This window comes from Falco peregrinus, chromosome 18, assembly GCF_023634155.1.
Source record: "Falco peregrinus isolate bFalPer1 chromosome 18, bFalPer1.pri, whole genome shotgun sequence".
NCBI classification, from domain to species: Eukaryota; Metazoa; Chordata; class Aves; order Falconiformes; family Falconidae; genus Falco; species Falco peregrinus.
This window is the reverse complement of record NC_073738.1, coordinates 6,491,339-6,517,772: the sequence shown is the minus strand read 5'-3', so window position 1 is coordinate 6,517,772 and position 26,434 is coordinate 6,491,339. Positions and strand designations below refer to the sequence as shown.

At 40.8% G+C, this 26,434-nt stretch overlaps 1 protein-coding gene across 2 annotated transcripts; it reads right to left on the bottom strand.

The window, feature by feature from the left end:
- Positions 1-241: 241 nt before the first annotated feature.
- On the bottom strand, positions 242-26,325 carry ZNF652 (zinc finger protein 652). 2 transcript variants are annotated; one of them, XM_055790117.1, is made up of 7 exons: positions 26,066-26,325; positions 25,417-25,587; positions 9,139-10,286; positions 5,627-5,774; positions 5,213-5,328; positions 3,789-3,933; positions 242-3,421 (listed from the first exon to the last, which is right to left on the bottom strand). In XM_055790117.1, the coding sequence occupies exons 3-7, from the start codon at positions 10,045-10,047 to the stop codon at positions 2,907-2,909; spliced, it is 1,833 nt and encodes a 610-aa protein (XP_055646092.1). In that variant the 5' UTR covers positions 10,048-10,286; positions 25,417-25,587; positions 26,066-26,325; the 3' UTR covers positions 242-2,906. The 2 variants fall into 2 exon arrangements, with proteins under 2 accessions (XP_055646092.1, XP_055646091.1); XM_055790116.1 differs by lacking the exon at positions 25,417-25,587.
- Positions 26,326-26,434: the final 109 nt, after the last annotated feature.

The following is a 26,434-nucleotide window of genomic DNA, read 5'->3' as shown; positions in this document are numbered from 1 at the left end:
CACTTGAATATATTCCTTAGTGTTGCACAAAATGTAGCTGTGCATAGCAATGCAAATTTAAGCAGAAGTGAGAAGCCACAGCAAATCTCAGCCTTGAATTTCCTGCCTTTTGTAAAGCCCGTTTTCCTTCTTTTGCTGAAATACATACTTTATAAGATATCACACTGCAACACTTTTAGACCACCATGTCAGCTTTTGGTATGTTTGTCCCAGATAATAAGGAGAATCTGTTGACATCATGTCACATTATGACAGACTGTTAAGCAGGTAAGATAGTTTAATCTTCCACAGAAAGGAAGTTCATAAGTTTTAGAAGGAAAAAATACAAGGTGTATCATTGCTATGAATTAAGTAATAGAAAAAAACTGTCCCAAATTTTAGAATTCTGAATAGCAGCCTAATACTGTAAATTTATTGAGAAGAAAATCATTTTGCAAAACTGGAATACAATTGATTTACCAAGAATTTTTTAGCATTTAAAAATCATTTAATAACAGGCCTGACCATAAAATAGTGGCACAAGAGAAATGTAGGTTGCAAATTTGACGTGGAATGCATAGAACCTTCAGGGCGGACCAGCCACAGTAAATACAACAGTCATAATCATGAGTGTAAATTCACTTTTATAACCGGCTTTTTCTTCTAGAAGGTCAGAGGATGTATATAAATATTATAGAGAAAATTCTTAAAAAACATTGGTTTATTTTTCAGAAATGCTGGAAGAGGTTTCAGCTCAGTCAAAAATGAGTAGGTTTGGTGGGCCAAAATTGCCCTTTCTGGTTCTTAAAAGTTTTCTATGCTTGTTATGAAAAAAAAAAAAAAACACCCAAAAAACCCCCACCAAAACCAAACAACATTAATGATTAGGTGGTAGAAAATGGTGAAAAACATCAGCTAAGAAGCTAATTCTCAACAGAGGACGTGGTGTTTCAAAACACAGTGCTTAAAAGCATTAATCTTGAGGAAGTTATGCTAGGACGAACTTCCACCATTTTTGCTATCTTGAAAAAAAAAAATTAATCCCGTTAGTCACAAACCCTCAGTTCATTACCAAGCAGTTACCAGTAAGTTTGACATCTGCCTATGAGGATCTATGGATGTATAGTTTGGTGGGATTTAATTTAGAAAGCAGCACACAAGAGGAATTTTAAGGAAAAGAGGACTTACAGTACATTGCCTTGGGCCTCTGTCTTCACTGAAGGTGGGCAACAAGTTCCTAGATTGCATAATGCTGCTATATTTAGTTTTAGTTGAAGAGAAATACAAACCTGAAAAAGCAACAGCTACTCACTGATTAAAACAGATACATTTGGCATTCCAGCCCATTATCCCTGCACTAAACTTGTCACTTCCCCCTCATTGCCTCCCAGGATTATGAAACAGTGACATGCTTACAATTCAAAATTTCCTATCATACAACTGTAAAACTTAGATTTGCCAAAAGTATGACTACAATGCCTAGAAATCATCCCATAATTTTATGCGCATTACATTTATGGGAGAGATTCACATGGTACATACAGTCCTATCAGCATGTTCTTAACAATGCAACTGAAACACCATGTTCTCATTCAAACTTCTCTTCTCACTCTTACACCAACCAGTCAGAAACACCACATCTATGATTTCACTTAATTCCCCTCTCCTAACAACTCCAGGAATTCTGAAAAGCAATCCAAAGAGCAGCATCTGATATGATCCCCAACTTAAAATCATACCATGAAAAGCCACTAAAATTGGCTCTCCTACCCAAAAAGAAAAGATGCTTGGCTGACTTTAGATACTTGACTTCCTCTCTGCTGCCAGACCTCTCATTCTCTTGTGACTCTCTACTCCCAGACTGGCAGGTCCCTACATGAAAGGGGCTCCCTTTCTAACCCATTTCATACCTCATTCCAACTGAACTAAAGAAAACCTGTGGAGCAGGAATATGGTATCCCAACATCCTTGTCCAAAAAGCTTAAGAGAAACTGTGAAAAGGGAAACGCAAGATTTTAAAAAAGGAAAGGAAAAATAAAACCAAAACCAAAAAAACCACCCCAAAACCCAACTAAAATAAATTACATAAAGTTCTGAAATCAACATCACTTTTGAGGCAACCTTTCCAAAGACCTCTTGAGTTCCTTTCTTCTCTGAAGCACCTTTTAAGTTGTATGGTTGTAAGAATAACTTTAACTATAGAAGTATATGCATCTTTTAAGAATCACATTTTGATGATTATAAAAATTTATCTATTGTACAACATAGGTCCAGCTACACTGAAAAAATTACACCGCTTATTGAAATACATTTCATTTTAGAAACAGACTACTAAATAGGTCTATACAAAAAACTCTAAAATAATTTCTGTAGTAAAATAAAGAGTGTGTTAGGAGAGCTACACAAACAAGAAATTTTTTTGTCTTCCTTTATAATGCTCAAATATACTGTGATATGTGGCTGGCTCACTCCACAGCCAGCACCAAAAGCTGAAAAGAATCCATTACCATACACAGTGATACAATTAATGCTCTGTATTATTAATCTCACAGCCTTTCCGATTAGTACAAAGGAAACCAGGCCTATCTCCTCTTTGAGGAGAAGTCCAGGATATAAAAGCAAGCATACCTCATCAGCTGATATGAAATTATAAAATTCCACAAGTCTCAGTATCTGAAATTTATAAAAGCCACCAGTAAAATGCAAGCAAATTGGGTTTAAGTCCTGCTGGTTCCCAGGTTCAAATGAGCACTGCTGATCCAAAACAGAATTTCCTTGTTTGTTAACTGATTCAAGGGAAAAATTAGGACCATCTGCTGGGGCTAAGAGAAAGACAAAAGATCCTCACCAACTAACCCTCTGTACTTCCATGAGGGCATGTTTCCATGTGCATAAAATGGGAAAATAGCTGGCAGGAAGCAAAGATGTTAGTGGTGCTGTGCTGAACTGTTTTTTTCTGCCAGGTGTCGCAGAAAGTTGTCCTCACCCTGGCCTCTGTGATTTAAAGGCTCACTCTTAAAAAGAGCTGGAGGAGGGGGTAAATGAGGAACCGGTGGGACCGGGAGATGATGTGCATGGTGAGGATGAGGATGTAGGTGAAGGTGTGAATATGGGTGGGGAATGGGCCGTGGAGGAAGTGTGCTCACTGGATTCAGGTTGATAGGTGGAGCTGGGGTGGTGGGTGTGTTCACTACAGCAGGGACTGTGGTGGCAGGAGAAGTCGTGGACAGTGGGATCTGGACAGCAGTTGACACATTGACAGGACTGGTAACACGGAAGCACTTCTCCTTGTGTGCCTTGAGCATGTTGGAGAAGCGAAATCGCTGGCCACACACATCACATGGGTAGGGCTTCTCGCCTGTGTGAGTTCTGCGATGTCTTTTCATGTTTGGGCGGCTGGTGAAGCTCTTCCCACAGATTTCACAGATGAAGGGCTTCTCTCCTGCCAAACACAGATACGTCAATCAGTTTGGCACAGAACAACTGCTAATACTTACTTTGGCATACTTATGCAAACAAACAGCATCCTACAAAAGCTACTGTGACTGCTACCTTCAGCAAATAAAATACAGCTGTTCCACAGAAGTCCTCAGTCTTTACAAAATGCTTTCTCGCCTTTGGATTTTGATGCACAAGACAATCTTTTGTAAGGCTTTGGCAAGGATTAAGTAATGTAATAACCTTTCCTGTTGGATTTTCTAGGTAGGATCACAGTTTTGATCCCGAATTCGAAGGAAGGGAACAAAGCTGGAAGTACAGGAAAGTTTTTGTCCTGGAGGTATTTGTTCGTTTCTTTGGTAAGTTCTTACCAGTGTGTGTTTTCATGTGCTCATCAAAGTACTGTTTCATGTTGAAGTCTTTGCCACACCACTGGCACATGAACTGTTTGTGCCCAATGTGGATGCTCATGTGGGAACGCAGCTGGTACTTGTACTGAAACCTCTCATCGCAGTTCTGCAACATAAAAACAGCAATCCATGATACTCGGGCATCACACATCTGGAATCAAGGCAGTCATGAGACAGCACTCCGATGTACTATGTGAAGGAGGGGTAAAGAATACCTGAATTAGAACACACAGAGACCCTCACACAAATGCAGAATTTGAATTATTTGGTGAGAGCTGAATTTGGCCTGTACTAAAAGGTCTGCTGGCACAGAAGCCTCGGCAAGGAGCATGGAACAGCCACAGCCTTCAGTTGACACATCTGTTGGCAAAAGCCCGGCAGAGACACAGTTATGCCAACACAAAAGTTCTGTTGGCTTAAGTTATCATTTGGAGGTTTTGCAGCTTTGCCAGCGATCTCTCCTGGACCACGGCATGCCTCCACCACTAGAGGACTCCGCTCACACAGCAAAACCAACCACAGCTCTACGGCAGGCTTGTTTTTAAGCAAGCCAGTCTGCTTTCCAGCTATGATTTATTAGTATGAGGTAATTTCTTTCTCTACAAGTCTTATCCCCAACACTACTCTGGCTGCACTACTGCCATTACTACTATGTGTCTGGCCAGAGCTGTGCCCCACTTCATGGACAGGCTGAGCCACAGACCTGCCCTGGAAACAGGAAGGCTTTGCACCCCCTCTGCCTCCATCATGTGATACCCACAAGCATCCCTATCAGATGACTGAGACATCATCTGCCCCAGATGTATGACCGGGTAAGTCTGTCCCGTACAGTCTCCTTCCTGAGGGCAGATGTAAAATTACAATCACAATCACACCAGAGTGATACTCTCCTCCATTCCCACACACAGATGGTTTAAAAAAATGCAAATTCAGAGCACTTTTAGATCTCAAGGCGATAATAGTTTGCAGCAAGGACAACAGTTTTTCCCACAAGTGAAAATCAAGCAGTAATTTGTTTATTTTCACTGTCACCACTTTATCTGTTTCAAGTTACTGAGCAGGACAGGAAGGATTAACATAATTTGCATTAGGCTTTGCTATGAGCACTGACTGAAAACTAGATTCAAATCCTGCTGTAGTGTGTACTCATTGAGAAAAATACGACAGCCAGCAGTAAAAGCAACCAAATACATTTCTATCTGAACTGCTGCTAGCTGCACTCCTGCTGTGCTCTCCACACAAAGAATTTTCCCCAAATGTTTCTGAAACTGCACCTCATTTACGAGTCAGTCAATTCAGTTTCCACCTACATTCCCTGCTGACAGTGTTACTAATTTTGTATCTTGTGCTACCATATCTAAACATATTAACACTTGCCACCTCACCTCACATCTGAAAGGTTTCTCTCCAGAATGCTGTAGGGAATGTACTTTGAGAGACATACTGCGTTTGAATGATTTTCCACAGGTTTCACATGTAAATGGCATGTCCTTTGTGTGTGCTGCAACACAACAGTACATTAGAGAAGGTCATTCAAATGCAAACAGTTCACCAATTTTCCCCTGCAACTCTGAGCAGGAAAATGATTACTACTGAACAGCTTATAAGTATATACATATATGTACACATACGCATATTTTGCTTACTGCCCAGCACTACAGACAAAGTTTTTGCTAAGGATAAAGCTCAGACAACTGAATTTGCCTATCATTTTCCTGCTCAAAATACCAATTATGAGTCAAGAACCACAAAGGCACATTATGAAGCAGAGCCAACAGAAGCACCGATCACTAACTCACCAACCATATGTTTCCGCACGTGGGCCATGGTGTAGAACTTTTTTTCACAAATCTCACAAGAGAATTTCTTTTCTGCGTATCCGTGGACAATCTTGATATGTTCATGGAGGGACCAGAGTTTCTTGAATGATTTATTACAGGAAACACACTGAATGAATGGGATAAATAGAAAGAAGTTTAAATTAGAAAGATTCAGTGATTCAAGTTAGTGGAGTTAAGCCAGGTATCTTCCTCTTGCATGACAAAAAAGAAGCCCAAAACAAGTCAAAACGCTGTATACTGTACTTCAGCTTACATTCACTCTTTCACAAGTGAAACAATTACACTAAGAAAACCCAGATCAAGCAAGATTAGAGAGGATGTTAATACACTGTATTTTGGTGCCACCTGAAGAGCACCACAGCCACTGAACTAACTTATTTCCAAAACACAGCAGCATACATACATAGCTGGACGCAGCCCTCAAGGAGCTAACACAAAGAAGACAGGTTCACAGGCACTGATGCTGCTGGTGTGGGAAGAAGTCAACAGAGGTGGTGGAGGCCAACACCACCAAGTTGCCCTAAACCCATCTGCACATCCAGCCCTGTCTTTCACAGGAGCACTGTGACTACTCAAACTCCAGGTCTAACAGCCCATGAGCTATTCGAAGCTCTCTCATCCTTTTAGCTCTACACAGAAGACAGCTTCCGTCTTGCAGCTCTTGATCATGCGGAGAGTCTGGTACCCAGCTCATACAGCAAAGCAAGTTGTCACCTCCGTCTTTTGTGTTCTGACTCTTCAATTATACGTATCAGTAGCACTGTAGGTCTAAAATGACAACATGCAAACAATGTTTTAAACTCTCCCAACTACAGTGAGATGTCCAGAAGTCAGCGATGAGCAGAATCCACAGCCCTTCACACATGTCTTTCTTCCCCCAGTAGTTAGGTCTTGCTACAGACTTGATTAAAAAAATCCTTGTGAAACTTTGAAAATTCCAGAACCTTAGTTGTAAAACCTGACAACAGACACATATGTGAGGATACCAAGTCATTTTCATCTTTGCAGTGAAGAGGAAGGAATTGTGGCTTGTGAATTTTGTTAGCTGTTGGGGTTTCTGGTACATCTCCATTTTTCTGCCTATCAATTACCCTCCTTCGCTCAAAGGACTGTAAGCTGTTCACTGCAGAACTAGCAAATACTTCTGCCAAGATGGAGTTGTTCTCTGCACAGACAAATTACGCTGCTTCCACAGTGCTTGAATCTCTGCAGGCTTGGAAACTGGTACACTGCCCACCATGCTGACTCCAAGGAGAGCCCCTGCCTCCAGAAGTACCTACTTGAAGGCATGTGAGGAACAAACTATAGCCCTTGGGGGGCAGGGGCGGAACCCTAGAGAGTAAAGCAATGCTATGAAATTATCAAAAATCCTTTGATTTAAGGTTAAGCAAGTCCTTTAAGTGGTCAGCCTACAATTTAACTGACAATCAGCAGCAAGTAATTTAGAAAACTACTACTGAGAGCTACTAAAGAGAGAATCTACGGTGACAGAAATTCTGTGAAGGTGCTAACTTTGAAAGTATGAAAAAGAGAAAATTACCTGGAAAACCAGATATATTCCATCACTTAGATGAAAAATATAGAGAAGCCAGCCATGTTCAAGTACCACTTGCATAATGAAACCATTTTTTTCCCTAGACAAAGCTCCTTATCCCCCTTGATATATTCAACCCTACATTAATATAAAACTTTCATATCCCCTTACTCCTTTTGCCAAGTGTAATAATTAAAAAAAAAAAAAATTAGCAGGCTGTGGTGAAACATTCCAAACGTCAGGACAGACGAAAATAATTGTTGAATAGATGCTTATACAGAGAACTTGAAGATGACTAGCAGTGCTTCTGGCACTAGAAATATTTGAGCAAGTTTCTGGACCCAATTCTTCTCATACTGGATATAAAAAACCACAATTTCTACAAGCTCTTTTTCTATCACTTTTGGACAGAGGAATGTAACCCCTTAGAAGCAGGTGTGTGCATGGATTACAGTATACTTTTCCATTCCATACCACACATTCAAACTGTTCATGAATTCATGTTTAAAGTCGCAAGGGTTTATGCTGTGAATGAGCCACCTGGATGACAGGACGTTCCTTAGATTTACATTTAAATGTTCTCTCCTACACTAAACTTTTGAAGCTTTTATTTCAAAAACTGCCATGTTTATGTATTTTAATAACTATGCTCAAGACTCATTATCTTATATTATACTCCTTCCTTCAGTCTTCCTCCTATGAGCTGAAACATAAGGAAAAATAGCATAGTGTTATACAGAGCTGCATTTGAGTCTTACAGGAAAATGAAATTGCAATAAATATTTCAACTTGTCCCACACACAGTGGGAACTGAATACCAATTCAGTTTAGCATTTAAACAAACAAACAAAAGATCTTAAATCTTTCTGGTAAAACTCACTGGACAGAAAAAAACTTGTGGCCCTACAAACTCTCAACATTTCAGCTGCACAAAAGCTGAACCTAAGCTGCTTCATGCTGGCAGTGGGATTATTTCAGAAGTAGGTGGCAATGCTGTGCCTAGTTTAACAAGGCAAAAAAAAGCACATTCAAATTGTCAGATAAAACAACAGTGCCCCCAGTTACATGAGAACATAGATGCCTACGAGCAAAATACAAACCACAGATGAATCAGAAACTCTGAAAGGCTTTCCACAACTTAAACTTTAAAATGGTTCTATTACAACACAGGCTTCCATTGTTGTATAAAATTAAAAGCTCTAAATCTTCTGGTGAGAAACACCAGAGATCTTTATATTATCAGTGAGATTTACTCAGCTTTAAACAGTGGGAAAAGGGTAGACTCACAAACAGAGTTAGTCTCTGAATTCATATGCTTCCATATGCATACATGAATGCTTACTGAAAATTACCTGTATATAATTACCTCCGTAGGATTTTAAAAACTAACTTCACTTTAAACTTTAACACAACTTCCAAATCTTGACTTCACTAGTTTCTTTCTCACCTGCTTGCCTCTCTGGTATTTTACAAATTTTTGATTCCAATACCAGCAAAGTGCCATAGTTCTGTTCTCCCTGGAAACCTTACCTGGACATGCTCTGTGACTGAGTTTGAACTTTGAACTTTAAAGGTAGCGATAGCTGCAGGTGCTCAGCACCTGAAGAAAGATGGTTTGACCTGTCAAAGTACTTCACTGCAAATGTGCTTGTTTGCAGGCCAGTTACTCTTGAGTCTGACATTTGTTAAAGTAGCTTTGTGTTTTCCCCAACTCATAGTTTAATACTACAGTAACTCTGCTAAAGCATATGTCAGTTGTACACTCTGTTCCCTGCAATTTAATTCTGTTGGAAGACACCAAAGTGTTGATACGTAGAGACAAGGTCTCGGTCAGAACCTGATCTGCATAAAAGATTTCCCCCTCTGAAGTGTCCACTAGTGTATCCAGGGCACGACAGAAGGTATGGAAATCTGGCAAGCAGGTGAGCAAACCTACCTGGATATTTTTTTCACAGTCTGTTTGCTGGTGAAGGGACAGCTCACTTTCTAGAACAAATTTCTTCCCACATTTGTCGCAGATCTGCATGCGCCTGTGAGTGACGTTCATGTGCTTCTCCAGGTACCAGCGTGTGTTAAACACCCTGGGGCACTTCTCACAGGTTAAAGTCTCCTTCTCTTCACACTTTGATTTCTGCACAGGTGCCTTGGGCTCCTTTGCAGTTTTCTTCTTACGCTTGGGGGGCTCCAAACTCTTTCTACGACCCCTTGTAGTTCTGGGTGATGGGGAAGTTGTGGCTGCTGCAGCAGATGCAGCTCTCCTTGTTCTCCTTTGTGCAACACTAACTTTTTCCACACTTTTCTCTTTTTTCTTCTGCCTCTCATTTTCCTCATCATCATTACTGTCTTCAGTGGCCTCTTCCCCACTGTCACCCTCCTCTTCCTCACTGCTGGTCTTAAGAACAGCAGTCTCTTTGGACTGGGAGGGGACACCCTTCTCCCCTTTTGATACATTTAATGTTTGGTTGTTAAGGTTTACCTCTACTATAATCTGCTCCCTTTTGTAAGTCACTTCATCTTCCTCCTCTTCTTCCTCCTCAGAGTCGTCAGAGTTTTCTCTATCTTCCTTCACAGCCCGGACCTCTCCTACCGATCTGTTCTCCCTGAAATACGGCTGCTCCTCTCTTTCATGGAGATGTGGTTTACTCATTTTGCTGTCCACCAACACAGAGTAAGGACTTCCTGACTCTCTCTTGTATACCTTGGTGGACAGATCAAGTTCCTGGCTGGCACCATGATAAAATGTAGGTGGCACTTGACCACGGCGACTGTCCTCTTGCGCCATCCCTGCTACATGTGCAGCACAGTTTTCAACCAACTGTTGGCAAGAATTGGCTGTTTGACTCATTTGGGGGGCCCTGACTCATTGAGCACCTTTAATCCCAGAAAACCAAGTAAGCAGCTTTAAATCAGGATGGACTCTCAAGACTGACGCCTGTGCCATCTACACAGAATGAACAAAGTAAGACTCTCTGCTGGTGTTTAGCACTGATGCGGACGTCACAGAATTCTGGTATTATGGCAAGAGCAGAGCAGTAGTTATTATTCTTCTGGGAAAAGTTGCCAACAAACTGCTGAACATTTTATCTACAAAAGACAACAGAGAAAACAAAAATCAATTAAGAAAATCACTAGAATTGACAACAAATTCTGCATGTGTACAGCTGAGGTAAAGCACAGGGTGCATCACCTATGAGGTATATCTGCTAGGGTGGGACTGTCCTATAGCACTCTCTCAAGCAAAACCAGCAGTTAGGTACAAATACATGTACCTTTTGTAGCGATCAGAACTGGTACTAGACTCCTGAGATATGGAAATCCAGGTAACGAATATCCTCCACCCACCAAAGATCACTGCCACCTGCCTCGGTGCTGGGCCAAGACACTGATCTGTGCTTCTCTTGGACTCTTTGGAGCACCAACAGCCACAAAACTCTGCTCTGCTCCCATAGGCCTCTCCATCAAACAAGGTGCACACCTACACAGAAATAGCTCTTCTCTACCTCCCAAAGGGAGCCCATCCTTACTCAGAAAGGGGACATATACCGAACAACATTCCATTAATGTAGATATGCATGAATAATTTCAATGGAGACATTTTCAACTTGCAGTACTAAATCAGATTAAGAACGCCATGTCCCCTGCCTGTTTCCACCTCAGAGATCCCTCATACAGCCTCTTGGTTTAAGGCACTTATTCTTTTGTCTCATTCTCCCTTCCCCCAGCTACTTATTCCTCAATGCAGTAGCCAAACAATATTACGTTTGCCCATCTAAATTTCATTTGCAGTTATCCAAGTTGGAATTTGACCAGGTCGCTGTTACTTCCTCTTGCAAAAAATGCCACATGATCCCTAATGAATACAAGCAATCAATCTCTCACATCTATTTTTCACCAGGACAATTACCTTTTGGTAGCACAGTATTGCAACATCAAGCCAAGATTTTTGGCTGTGCAGATCAAATCAGTAATACATTGGATCCCGATCAAACAGCATATTCAGAGCTAAACCTGTGACTAGAGGGTGCAGAAAAGAATGAAGGACAGAACCTAAGAGACATCCCATGACTAGAGGACAGAGAAGGGTCCTAACAGAAAATGGATGGATCAAGCAGCTATATACAAAGAAAACTGGATTCCCACTATTGGAATCTGAACAATTCCTTGAGGCTGTAAGCTTGGGCTAAGTCCAGCAGACAGGTATAAAACACTTGGATTTTGCAGAACCTTGTAGCCATTTTTGTTATTCATATTCTTGGAGCAACAATAAAAAAACCACCAACCTAAAGCAGTACTACAGACATGGATTATTATTACAAATTTCCTTCCATATCGTACCGAACTAAAATACTCTCCACACCACAAATGCTGTAACTTCCATCAAAGTGTGTTTTGAAACAATTTAATTGTAATAGTTTCTATTTTACTCTTCCACCAGAAATTTCCCCCTTCAAAGTGAATTTAACTGACCAGAAGATGAACCTACCACTGGTCTCAGAGGCCTGAATAATAAAGATGACTTAACTGTGCCCTACAATCTTTGTGAAGTGACACATTGGGGAAAGCAACAGACCAATAACCAGTCATCTGATTACCAGCTTAAAGTTAATTGAAACAGATTCTTGAACAGGTCTCCAGTTCTTTCCAAATACACTCAAAAAGCGCCCTGAAAGTGCCTGACAGTGTGACCTGCAGACAGACTCACAGCACTGCAACAGCAGGGTCTATTCCCACTGCTGCACACTCACTCCATCCACAGCAGGGTCCCATTTCTCCAGCTCCAGAGGTTAGGCAGGAAGAGCAGTGCCAAGACCCAGCTGGGCTGGGAGATAAGTGGAGATGGGCTGTTAACATTGGCTTGTGATCACAGTAATATTCAGATGGAAAAAAATGTATATTATAAAATAAACTGGTTGTGATTGCAAGCCAAACAACTCGGTACCCAGGAAGGCCCTTAGGAAGCAGCAGGCATGATGAAATCCAGTTTAGCTTTCCTTCAACAAAATTTATTTAAATATTCAGCTCAGAAAAATCACTATGTAGAAAATGATACCCGATTATTTCCTCAGCATATTAAGCATCTCTCACAAGTCACACGAGTAAATCAGGAAGGCTATCAGAATGCTGCGGCTAGATAGCCAGAAAAAGCAAAACTTGTCAGAAAAAGGAGGCTTTACCTCCACCCACCATTTACTGAATTTCAAAATAGTCTCTACATATCCTGTCATCATTTCACCTGTAGTCATTTAAGAAATATTCTGTATAATAAACCACTTTGTATGAACACACTACCACTTCAAATAAAAACAACAAAGGGGCTTATTCTCAGTTATCAAAGCTATTTGGTCTTAAAACCACTTCACTCCGCAGAATCAGTAACCTACTTTCACTTTGAATACACTGCCTGCTACCCTCAAGGGACCGACAACTTTCGAACAACGTTATTTAACAGTCAAACAGCTGGTAAAGCAAAGCCCTCCTTATACATTTAGTACAAACACACTATTAGACTACTAACAGTTCTGAGAGACAGCAGTTTAATGCTGCCCAAAATATTTTAGTGCAAGATTTTTTTTCCTTACATTTCTAAACCCAAATGTAAGAAAGCAGCATATGGATGGTTTTATTTTTGCCACCCCCCACCCCCTATTTTTTTAAAGGTGAATCCACTTTTTTCAAAGTTGCTAAACAGCCTGGGCTCACAGAATTTCAGCCATACTACAAAACTAAGAAATACAGGTTCTGATTAAAATGTAAAAAGGATACACAATTTCAAAGCAATTTTTGAGGACGCTTATCAAGACATAAACCTTAGGAATAACTATTATGAGCACAGAATGAACCTGAGGTACATGCAACACTTAGAAATCAAAGATCATACAAGAAAGGTTTGCAAGCCTACAAATATTGAAGGCTCAAACCCAGAAAAAAGTACAAACTTGCAGACAAATGTGTTGGCAAAGGAAGCATGCGTATGTGGGAGCAACACTTCATACAATGCTTTCGCTACTTCTGAAGAAAAACCGCATTTCTTCACATTAACTGTACTAAAAATAGAACAACTTAAGAGCAGAGAGTGTTAGCACAATTACCTGCCCCAACTTTGACTCAACAGATGCCTTGAAATCAGCACAGACCAAGTGCAATATACTCAGAAGTTAACGACTTTAAACGACATGTCCTCAGTTTGCCCTCAGAGACGGACCAGATTGACAGTCTTGCTATCTCCTATTTTTGTGCCAAGGACATACAACTGGACTTCTCGCAAGCATCCACCAGACACCGACACTGATGTAAAGAAAAACACTGCTTCTTCCAGCTTTTGCAGTAAATGAAGTGGTTGCACAGTCATTTCTGCATATCAAGGTTCCCTATGAGCTCCTGACCCCTGCATGGCCTACAGCTGTGTGCCTGCTATCACCGACAGCCTGCCAGCTCCGCAGCTGTGCACTTAACTACTCTTCCTTTACGCCTGGATGTTTCCAGTGGCTCCCATAAAAGCACAGAAGAGGCACTCTGGGGCCCTCCACAACCAGCGATGACCCTGCCACTCCTGGTCAATGTGACAGTGGCCTAATTTTGTTTATTTTTAACCAGTTTAAATGCTGCCCATATAAAAGTTATATTAGCTCTGAAAAATTGTCAGACGCTGGTCTAATTCACATCTCACTGTAGGTTGGCAAGTCCAGAAGCACTGCAGGCACAACAGTGATTTGTCTACTGACACAAAGATGGCATTGAATCAATTTTTTACTTCATTACCATCTGGAAGTTCCCCTTACTCTTCCCAGATAGTCGTAAGGACCAGAAAATTCCTTTTAAAAACACACCCATGCTTCAATTCACAAATCAGAGGCATCTGCTTGAGTAAGTTTTACACACACTGTAAAGAAAAAGAGAAGGAAGGCTAAAACCTTGGGGCTTTCCTGCAGCTCACCTACTTCTTACATGAAAAGTTAATATTATGAAAGAAGATATTGCATTGCAATTGCCAATGTCCAACATTAAAAATGTATTAATTTATTAGCCATCCACTATTTTCTTGCTTTCCTATAAGACAGCCTTTCAAGACAGGCACAGAATATAATTTTTCCTAGCCATCTGTACTAGATTTCACTTCCAACTTGGTACAGTAAGAAGTGCTCTCAACATATCTCACAAGACACCAAGACAAAATTATTTCTCCAAAAGTACACAGCACCTAACACACAGGGGAATAATCTAAGCCACAGCTAACTGCAGCACTGAAATACCACACACCTTCTACAAGCATCACAGAATATTTGTACTTCCTTTACAACACAAGACCTCTTAACTTCACAGCAGACAACCCTCAAAACTTCTTCTTCCTCTCTTCAATTTAAGAGCAGACAGATCTCAGTTTAACAGCAGCTCTTAAATGGATACAGTCAAGAGGCACTGCAAGGTATAAACAGGTTTTCCACTCTGCCATGTAGGTGTATCGACCACTATACATAAAATCATATTCCACAACAAAGCTTGAGCATCTTGACATTTGAAATTTTCTTTTCCATAAAACAAGACTTTGGCTCAGACTACAGTTAGAAAAAGTTAACAAAAAAATAACTGTTATAATTAAAGGCAATGTCGGCAATGTCATTTTGCATATGCATTAACAATCTAAAGTTTTTAAGGATTCTGCACACCTTTTGGTTGGAAGCTACAGTCCAACAGCTCCACTAAGTCCTGGGGCAATCAGATCTGCACACAGTTTACAAGTGGTGAAACAATCATGTGCATAAATAATTTACATTATTTAAGATAATGTCCCAATTTCAAATTAGTCAAGTAGTTCTGGAAGAAACTACACTCAGAACAGGAGTAAGGGCAATGGTTGCTGGTTGAGGGGATTAATTAGATACAGTTCCAACATTACACCAAACCTGGGACATGTTAAGAGTCTGGCTACCACCCAAATTTCTAACCAAAACTGGAACACCAGCTTCCCTTCTTCCTCTCTACTCATCAGGTAGAAACTTCTAGTACAGCTAAAACCTACATGAATTCATAGCCCAAGTGTAGCTCTACCTTTTCCAAGGGAGAAGTTATCATGAAGTTAAACACATTTACACCCACTAGTCACATTATTTGGATACATAAGTAGTATTACTACATAAGTAGGACTATGACAAACTCGCATGTGTTTATTTTGAAAGGCTGATAAGACAATGCATCATTCTGGTAAGTAAAAATGCAGAGGTAAGTAAGAGTGTGATTTTTTACTTTGCTTCTGTTTAATATTAATCAGTGTTACCCATCAATGAATTTCAAGTCATCAATTTCATCAGCAAACAGGACAGAAATACAAGAAAATGCATCAGGAAAACATAATTTGCATTGCAGATACAACTTAACTTGAAGTATACTGCCCAACAGACAGTTCTGCTGTATTTTTCGTAAAAATAAGAAAACATTAATGCTTTCTCATTACAACTCTGCTCCATGAAATCCTTACATAAAGTGAATTCTGAAAAGCATATTACCAAAAAATAACCAGAGACTGAAACGTGAAAAAACAGTGTTTAACGAAAACGGTCCAGTCACCTACAGTTCAACACATTAGCAGTATTTCAGAGCACATGAAAAAAAGTTTCAATATACTCGCACAGTCTGAAGAACAGGTGCATGAAACAGAATAGTGCACAGACACAGCAATTCCCAGTTAGTGGGAAAACACATCTGGTACAAGTTACATCATGTAAGCGGATAGTAATCAGGACTATAACACAAGAGGGAATTATTTATATCATCGTACAATCACTCCTTTCTTGTGCATCTCAGCTGCTTTATATGCAAAAAACCTGAAAATATGTTCTTAAGTGGTAGGTTTTATCTCAAGACAGAGCCACAGTCAGCACATCCTCAGTTTTTGCATTTCTATGGGCAAGTACTCAAGCCTGCTTTTGTCCATGTAAATGCAAAATAAAGACTGACTGCTACTAACGATCTATTCTGTCATCTGCTAGACGTCAAGGGACAGCTTGCAACACCCACCTAAGAGATGGTATCTGTAATAGGTTCCCGCTTAGTAGAGCTACAAAGGGAAGGAGGGAAGAGTGATCCTGTCTCCTAGATCAGGAGAATTTTGGCAGCTGACACAGCCTTTGGGAATATGGTATAACAGAGCAAGAGGATGTTTGGAAACTGCATTCACGATTTTGGGACTCTTCTGTAAAAAACAGAAAAATAGTAACTCTTCACTGCAAGTTCAAAATTCACTTGAAACACATCTTCCCATCAACTCATAAAAGATTGATGATTTTCCCATCAACTCATAAGACCTAAAATGGCGTGTGGCACTGTGGGGCTTGGGTTTTGGTGAAATTAAAGCTATGCCATATATTTGGGCATCTCTGTCTCAAATGGATTAGTCTTGGTACAACTAAGCAAACCAACATGCACATCATAAAAAAAATCAGCAACGCTGGCAGTAGCTGGAAGTACCGCAGCGAGTCCTGGCAGGGAAACAAAAGACTGGAGAGCAAATAAATACTGTCCAATTCTTGAAGTAAAGGTCTGGGCAGAAGTACGTTTAATGGGGCGGTATATGAAAGCCTGAAGATGCAATACAGCATCTAGCCTGTCCCATCTTCCAGTTATTAAAGGAATGGTCAAAAAAAATAATCTATCATAGGTATCTTGCTACCTCAGCAGGCAACATATTTTCACTGTATGAAGCTGGCTATTTGCCTGTAAGTATTTAACAGTCTAATGGAAAATGAAGCAGACCATATTTCCAATTCCAGAAAAACGCCTTCTACTAATATCCTGCAGCTAAAACATATAAACTACGATAAAAAAACCTTCAGGCTTTTTCCATTTCTTAAGATTAATTATTTGGCTGTATCTAGAAATCTGGTTTGAAGGACAAAGGCTTTCAAACCAGTGATTTCCAGAACTGTGAATCTGGATTTTTCTCAAGCACTGTCTCCACAGAAGATAGTTTAAGAGGTTGCCATTTCAGAATTCAGCAGCATTATAATCCCTCATCTTTTGCAGTAAACTGAAGGCTTTCTATTGCCTATGAACGAGGTTTAGATATGACAGCCATAAACCTCAACATTTTTCTTTTACAAGGCAACATCTTGAAAAGTTCTAGTACACCATGATATACTCTCGAAAGTCTAAGACCTTACTACTACCTTAAATATATAAAAATTAAACACTTGTGACTGAATTGGCAACTTCCTTGTATTCAAATCTATTGTTGTGTCCCATCTGTGTATTTCAAAGCAAGATGAAAACAAAACTAGGTAGTTACCACTCAACAGATGTACATGCCTTTCACATCTATTACTTTTCTGTAATTGGCTACTTGAAGACACATATACAAAACAAAAAAAGCTTTATATGACCACATTAACACATTATCTGTCCCTTCAAATTCATATACTCATCAAAATATGTGCCAGACGTTCAAAACTACCCACTGCTATGATACTGTAGAGTAACTGTTCATCCCATTAAGCTACTTTGCTCCAAATCACTTTTTATTGCCTAGTTTTCTCTTTGTTTGGTGGCAAGATTCCTTTTTGCTTTAAAAACTCTTGCTTTCATCACTATCTGCTCAGGTATCTTCTTGAAGGCTAGTAAAAACTACACCAAGACTTTAAACCGTCCATTTCTATTCACAGATACAAGTAAGTGCACTACTTTTCAAACATCACTAACTTATTCTAAGATTGCAAGTAAATGCGCTAACAACACAGGCTACACATAAAGCTGTATGAAAACAAAAAGGAAATCTATCATCAAGATCTGTACTTTTGTTTCCCAAAGTTAGCATTTTTCCTCCCAGAGATAAAGAGTGTAGAAAGATGCAATAGATATGCATCTGTGTCTTTGAATATGTAGATAGGGAACAGTTAAGAGAGGTCCAAAAATGCAAATGGTCTGTAAAGTTGACAGGTAGACTTCCACCTGGACATTTATGCTGGAGGAAAGGTGGTTTTCCTCAGACAGCACTAACTTGGCAAGAAATAATAAACTTTTATATCCAGAATAGATTTAACGTCCTCTCCTTGCAAACCCTAAAAGAGACCTCTGCAATACGCAGAATACAAGCAAAAATCAAGTTTTGGATTTTTTTACAGAAGGGTTCAGTTTAAGAAAACTCAGACAGGTTCACTTACTTGCTTACAGCTTTTTGTTGACCAGCCTGTACTACACATCGCAGCATGTAACGTGCTCCTGTACTGTTTTCTTTTACACTGTAATAACTGAATGTTTAAAATAATCTCATCTGAGCTAAGAGCACGATGTTACACACACACTACACAGGGTCCCTCAAATTTACAATTATAATGTAATTGTAAAAAAGATTTTTAATTCATTTCCCGTCTACCAGTTTATCCTAAAAAAAAAAAAAAAAAACCAACACAAAACAAAACCAAAACTCTTGTTAAATATTTTGAAACTTTGCTGAGTGTGGTATGTAGTAGAAAAAAAGATCTAAATAGCAAAATCTTCTTTGACTTCACAAAGTGTGAATTTGACCTCTCCAAAATAGAGCTTGTTCTTTTCACATCATTGGAATGTGCTTACACATAGGTTTAAAATCCACTCCATTTTTCATTTAGAGCTCTTTACACACTAGATAATTTTGACTTTGAAACCAGCAACAAGTTTTTAAAAACCCTTCATAGCAACAAAATAGCTTCCAGCAGCAGCTGCACAACTGCCCTCTGCGCAGTTGCAGATGCACTAGCTAGGAGCGTGACTCGCCCACTCTTACTGGCAAATGCTGCGCTGATGGAGAATTAGTAAAAGGAGCTTTCCCTTCTTTTCCTTACCTGGGCTTCTCCTCCTATCTCCTTTCAAACTGCCCATAAAAACACATGTCCATTCCTGTAGAGTTTCAGTTTTATAACTTCTAGCAGCATTTTAACTACTGAATCGCCAGACACTACTTGGATCAAGCTCAGCTAATCATGGTTAATACAAAGCTGGTATGTGTGTTCGTGCAAGCACAAATCACCAGCATGCATTTAAGTAATCTAGTGTTGATAAAGTCTAATGTGCCAATACCAAAACTATATTATTGTGTGTTTCTTCTTGCACTGTGTCACAACGCTCCTGTAAACCCTAAACATAGCCATTTGGTATGGTTATCTTCCACTACCAAATACTGTCTTGTTTTGAGCAACCGTATTTTCTGAAACATTAACACACTGAGTTTGTTTTCAATGCACAATGTAAACTTTTGGGAAGACAGACAGTCTTGCTTTTATAATACTTACATAATTTAACAGAGCACATTTAACAACACAAATTTATCAGCTTCCAATAAATGCCAACCAAATAACAATACTTCAACAGAACTCCTACTTGCACATATTCCACCTCTGCAAGTAGAAGCTACATTCAGCACTCTCCCTGAAGTTACCAGGGTTAGACATAGAGATATAAAGCTGTTCAGCAAGTCTATGCGTGATCAAAACAGACACTGTACCGCAGCAGCAGTTCATTTCAACCTTCACATGGTTCTACAGTTGCAATACTCAAGCATACACACTCTTCCCAATGATACAGCGGATTTTATTTCCAGTTTTTCCTCTAATTCATTATGCAGCTATTATCTCTGCTTTGTATTTAAAATTCCTTCTGGGCAAAGTAAGGACAATTATCAGGTAAAGCCAAAGTTACTTGTTCATTTTAATCTGATCTAAATCTGTGTGGCTGCCCAAGGAGGCAGCATACTTTTTCCCTGTTTATATGCCAACACCGGCATTCTCATGGGTTGCCAGGTGAGATGCCTTGGGAAAACAGTCTGCCCGGAAAATAACCATTCCTTGTGATAAATTTTCATCCGGATCAGTTCTCTGAACCAGCTCACCGTGCAACTTCATAAATACTTCTGTCCACTACAAGATCTTGCTTCCTGAAATAACCAATTTGTTCTACAGGTGCAATCTGGCTTTCACCTTCCACAAAATAGCAACATAAGAGAACCAGGAGCACAATAATGGATTTGTGGGGAAGAAAATCTGAGGATGACACTTAAGAATTTAACTTGAAAAAATAATGTATTTTCAAGAACATCTAACAAACAGGAAAATTTCTCAAATCACTTCAGACTTTGCATAGCCCATGCTTTCATTTCAAAAGAAGTATCAAATTATTATGAAAATACTCTTAGATAAAAGTTCTCTCTCCTTACTGAGTGTTTATAATTTAAACCCACAGATCTGTCTTTAAAAACAGCAGGATCAGATCAGAGTTACAGGATTCAAGTCAAACCTACATCTTGGCAAAGGTCTGAATGAAGTATCAGAAACCGACCTACCCAGTAGCACATGAGTTCCAAATCTCAGCAATGAGATATTGCCTTTACAGCAGCCAGCAAGTTTCAGTATGATGGGGAGAACGCTTGGGGGGGGGGGGGGGAAACACCACCACACCCCAAACCCCAAAACTTTTATTTTCCCTCTTCACAAAAAGGAACAATGGCTACTTCACTTCCTAAGCAAGACAGGGAATAGCATCTCAGTAAGACTGGGGTTATTTGTGCAAAGGGTGGGTGAGAAGGGAAAAAGAATATCCACTGACAACAGGGATAATTGACTCCATCTTATTGTCTGAATTTAAAGTGCTTGGAGTGTGGGATAACATAAGTCAGTCATGCACAGGAGGTACCATGTTAAATGATTTCATAGCACCACAAGTGGGCTAGGTAATTCATCAAAGATCAGTAGAAGGTGGGATCCTTCATCAAGAAATCTGCAGCTTAGAGAAAAAGCTATAAAAATCTGAGAGAGGAAAAAGAAAACAGAATAATTTAGGAAACAAATTTTTAAAAGGCAGTAGAAAACAAGTGTAATACAGTAAGGCGAGGGGACACCAAACCAGAAAACAGAAGTATTATAACAAATTTAGAAAGTACAATTGGAAGAAGAAAAGTGCAACCAGGTATATGTTTAAAAAACCTGCCTGGCAAAAAGTTTCAATTACATTCAGGGAATAATTTTTCTCAGACCTTTAAACTGCAGTCCGCATGGCATTTCACTCTGACTAATAAGATTTTGTCCTGCAGCTAGTAAGTGTGAAATGAATGGTTCAAGACACACACATTACAATAAAGCAAAATAGAGATTCTCAGCAGCCATTTTTACTATTACACGACACAGGCGATCAAGATTTATTAGGGTATGTTTCTGTCCCTGCTAAAGACTTCTGAAGTCACAGCTGTATGTCACAACTTCTATTTTCTTAATGTCAAGCCTGCTGTTGTCACAGTATCCCAATATGTCCATCATAAAGTGACATGCAGTTAAAACACAGGAAATCTAAGCACAGTGCATAGTGCATGTCACTTAACAGGGAACTCGAATCTACTACAGTGAGAAAGCATACAAAACATACTGAGGAATGAAAATGCACCTGACACCGTTTGAGAAACACCTCAAATCTGCTAGGCTGAAAAAGAAAAAAAGGGGAAAGTTACTGGACTTAAGGATCATTATTGCACAAAATAGTGTAATTCGTTATGAAGGCTAGAACCAACAAACCATTAGTATGAGCAGGAAGAAGAGCTGCTTCTTTAGAACACATGTAGCAAAAAATATCTGCATCAATCAGAAAACATAAATACTCCTGTTCAGCAAATGTCCAGAAATATTACAGTGACACAGCTAGTTGACAGTACCAGCTACATGTTAAGGTACTGGGCACTAACAGCAACCAGACTTTTCATTAGAAATAATCAGCCTTCTACCATTAAAATTCGCAGTTCTCACGATATGTAATTTGTCTTCAGACAACAGTATTAAGACACATTCCATAATTCCCTTTTCATCACATAAGTACTAAAAAGGCTTAAATAAGCATGACCTGCGAGCAACTGTGGGTTCAGAACAGATTTTTACTGACTTCCATGAGACTAGTCAGCCATAGGAAAAGCAAAGTTCTAGTAAGCTTTCTGCACCTGCAAGATTCAGCTATGCTCCAACTCAAATATTTGTAACTTTCTGTACATTCTGTTGTCTGTAAATTTTCACCTATAAAACTTTCTGCTTGTAAAAAAATAAGAGCTCTACTACTTTATCCTACCAGGCCATCTGTCTTCACAGGGGTACCACAAATATGCCTCCAAAATTCCAGCTGAAAAACTTTCTGTTCACCTTTATTTAGTACCTGGGACAGAATGGAATTGGCTTAACAGGTTTTGTCTCAAATATTAATATGGATCCTAATTCCAGTAACCTATCTTCAAGCAGGCCCACTTGCCTTTCATATTACATTCCCAAGACCACTTCTTTCACTGAAACAAGTTTCAAAACTTAGAAACACACGAACAAGACAGCATAAAGTGCTGGTTGTTGCTTAGCATAGCTAAATGTTTCTCTTGAGTGAAAACTACTAGTCTGAAACCTCCTCAGGGAAGGGTGTCTGAAACTGTCAAGCTAATGCAAGCTGCTAGTGTTAATGAGTTTAAGCTGCTGGCACCAGAGCTACAGCGAGTTTCACTCCCTATGCAATTGTTTTCCAGTAGGGAGGAGCAACCTAAAAATCGCCAATTTAAGATCACTTGGAAAATTAAGCATTTACAAAGGTAATTTGGTACTAGAAGTTTAGGTTCTAATGAACTAGGAAAGTCTGTCTCTCATGCTTTTCCTAGTTATGAGAGCTACACTAATTCTACTTAAGAGTTATAAGCAAACCCCACCAACTCTGTAAAATACTGAAAATGAAGAGCCTGCAAAGACCAAAGACGGTATATAACTTTACTCACACTCATGTATGTGTTTAAACAGAGTTTGCAGCTTCCAGGACAAATCATGTTTTTATTAAAATGTTCTTAACGGTATAAAATTTGTCACTTCAACACAAAACATCCTTTAATGATGATTATTTAGAGTTTTGATACAGCAAAGGAATTATTGCAAAGTTTTAAAACTATGTAAGCCTCATACTTATAATGGAAACAGCTGAAAGTTAGGCATTTAGATCCACAGAAAAAACTACACACTCTTCTTGCTTGGAAAACACTGAAATAATTCAACCATGCTTCCTCAGCTTGAGGAAGCTCAAGACATTACAGGCTCCTGTCAACTGTAAACAGTTAACTGCTCATTTGACTGCATTAATATTTAAAGCATATAACTTCATGATAATGAAATTACCTCTGCGTAAAAATCCGTATTTGTGTCTAACTGGGGGGGGGACACACCCCAAACTTTGGTATCGTAAGATTCTGAAAAGACAAATAGCACATATTTAGCAAAATGTAAACCAGTATTGTTTTGAAAAACAAAATTATATTCTTTAAAATTTATTTCATCTTCCATTTAGAAGCCAAGATCTGGATCTTGTAGGGAGAACACTGTTTCACAGCAGAATACATTAAGAGATCAGCTGTTCTGTGCTGTAACCAAGAATGGTTACAAAAATATTTTAATACAATAATAATATGAAAAATCAGGTTGTTACAGAACATATAAATCCTCTCAATTGGTTGGTACTTCCAATTATGACTCTCTTTGGTGGGGTTAGAAAGAAATATATTCTTTGATAAGGTGTATTACATAGTGTGCCACAGAGAAATAGGTCACTGATGACATGCAGTTTTGTAACCACCTTAAATATACCTGTGTCTATCTCAAACATGCTACTGGTACAACACTCTTCCATTAGACACTGATATGACCAAGACTGGAAGATGGGATCTGGTTTACTGAAAATACCTATTTAATGCAGTTGTACAAACTCAAAGGACTCTTTCCAAGTCATTCTTACATGGACATCTCACCCTCTAGGTGGTATGATACCAGAAAAGGTGTGTTTGAGCTAGAAGCACTTTCTGGTACATACAAAGACTTTCCACCCTTAGATGAAATTGCACCTCTCAGTCTGAAATTTCCACATTCTATGATTCTGGCAAAGTGAGTAAGAACAGAACATCCCAGTATCTCGCACTTGCAACATAACCTGACAAACCACTTTTACAGTATAGCCCTTATATATACCTAACCATTCATACAAAACTGCTGAAGAATTTACTCTCCAGAAATCTGAAGTAGCTGTAAATATCAGTCAGCAAATACTAGACAAAATTATAAATAAAATCTTAAGTCTCTGACATCCTATAAAATGCAATTGCTTAGTTAGAAGAATAAAAAGCCTCCATGATTTTGCACTTTTCTTTCAAATACATCCCTTCTGGAAAAGCTTTCAAAATTTCTATCCCTCAACTACACATTTAATCGGTGAGTTTATCTCAACTTTATTATCAACATCTAAATTTAAGTGTTGGCTGCCTGGGGCAGGTATGGGGCTCTTCATGCATTCAGCACAACCACCACATTGCAAGTGCTTGATTAATCTCTATTAAGGAAGGCGGAGGGTGGGGGAAGCATCTTACGTGCAGGAAGAAAGACAGATAAAGGGGTTTCAGATAGGTACCTGATGAGAACGCTGAACTTATGTAAAGGATGTGAATCACCTGTTACCATAAAATACTAGATCCTTTTAAAAGTACATTTTGCAACTCCACAGCCCCTTGAACACCACCAATGTCCACAGTCCTGCATCTATAAAACGCCTATTTGCCTCCTGAAGAGAAAGAGTGCCCAACTTCCACAGGCAAACAATCAAGCTGCAGTCAATCAGCAAGGTGACAAATCAAGGTGCACTAGACCATCCTTCATAAATCCATGCTCACACATTACAACTCCTTAATTCAGCACGTACACACATACCGCGCACCATCATTCTCTTGATCCACCGCGCATACACCACTGTCAACAAAGCATGTGCCAGTTGCCATTCCCAGAACAATACAGCTCAGGTCATCCTCTGAAAATATAAAAAAGCGCATTCCTCACATCCTTTATGTCTACAGTACTTGCCTCGCTTTGACTTAAATCACTTCTACCGCCCAAGATGCCAAAACTCAGCTGTGATTAAACATACTTACATAATACTATTAAGACCAAACAGATACACTACCTTGAAGCATATCTTTTCATTCTAACAATACCTATACCAAGACATCCACAGGACCGAAAGTCGCACAGAAGGCAGTTAAAAATCAAAATCAAAACCAGAACCCGAGGGCGCACATACCACAACATATGTCCTGGGAGCAAACAGAAGGGGAAGATATCCAAGCAAAAGACTGAGAAAACATCTGATTTTTCCCTCCACGCACCTGGACCCAGAACCCGCAACTCCAGGAGGTAACAGTTCATTTCCTCACCTACTCAATGACAACTCCAGTCCCAGAAGCGACTGCATTTAAGAACCGCGTCCCCTCCTAACAATCGCGGACCGTGCACCGTCGTGGCTGCACAATTAGCAAGTGACAAGGAGGAAGGAGAGCGCTGCCGGTGGCCCCCACACCTCCATGCCGCCGCTCCGCGGGAGGGGGCTGGAAAGCAAAGGCAGAAGGGGAAGGGAGGTGTGGGCAGGCAGTCCAGCACAGCCAAATGCAGCAAGAACTCCCCGCGCACACACTGGCTTCGTGCAACTCACCTTCCCTCCCCTCCCCCAGGCAGGTGGCACAGCCCCCTCTCAGCGGGGTGCAGCAGCCAGGGCAGATCCCCCGGCCCTCCGGCAGCATTCCTCGCCCGCCGCCCCCCCTCCCCCCTCCCCCGGCGGGGGACTCCTCTGGCTGCGCCCCTGCCGCCTGGGGGGTGCCCTGCCCGCCCCATGCTGCCCGGGGGGGGCTGCAGGCCGGCCACGGCGCTGCCCTGCCACCCCCTCTCCCTTGCAGGCCGGGAGGCGGCTCTGCCCTGCTCCCTCCGTCACCCGCCCCCGAGCTGGGCCTAGTGTTATTCGGCGGCTGCCGCCAGGCCCGAGGGGAAGGGGGAAGGGGATCCCCAGCCGAGCGGCCGGCCCGCACTCACCCAGGCCGATCCCCTCAGGGCCGCCCCCGCCGCCTTCCATTGCCGGGCAGCGAGGGGAGGGGGGCACAGGCGAGGAGGCGAGGCGGGAGGGCGGAGGGCAGGGCGGCCGGGGCCCTCCCCTCTCTCCCTCCGCTCGGCCCCCTCAGCCGCCGCCGCGGCGCTCGAGTAGCCGCTGGTTCGGGCTCAGGCCCAGGCCCCGCCGCGGCCGGCGGACGCGGCTCCCGCTCCCCTCCGCCGCCGCCGCCGCCGCAGCGCTACGTGGCCGCCGCAGCCAGTCTCGCGACTCCGCCGCGCGCACGCGCGCGCGCGCGCCGCTGCGGGCGCGCGCCGAGGAGGCGACTGCTGCGCGCGGGCGGGGGGGGGCGCGCG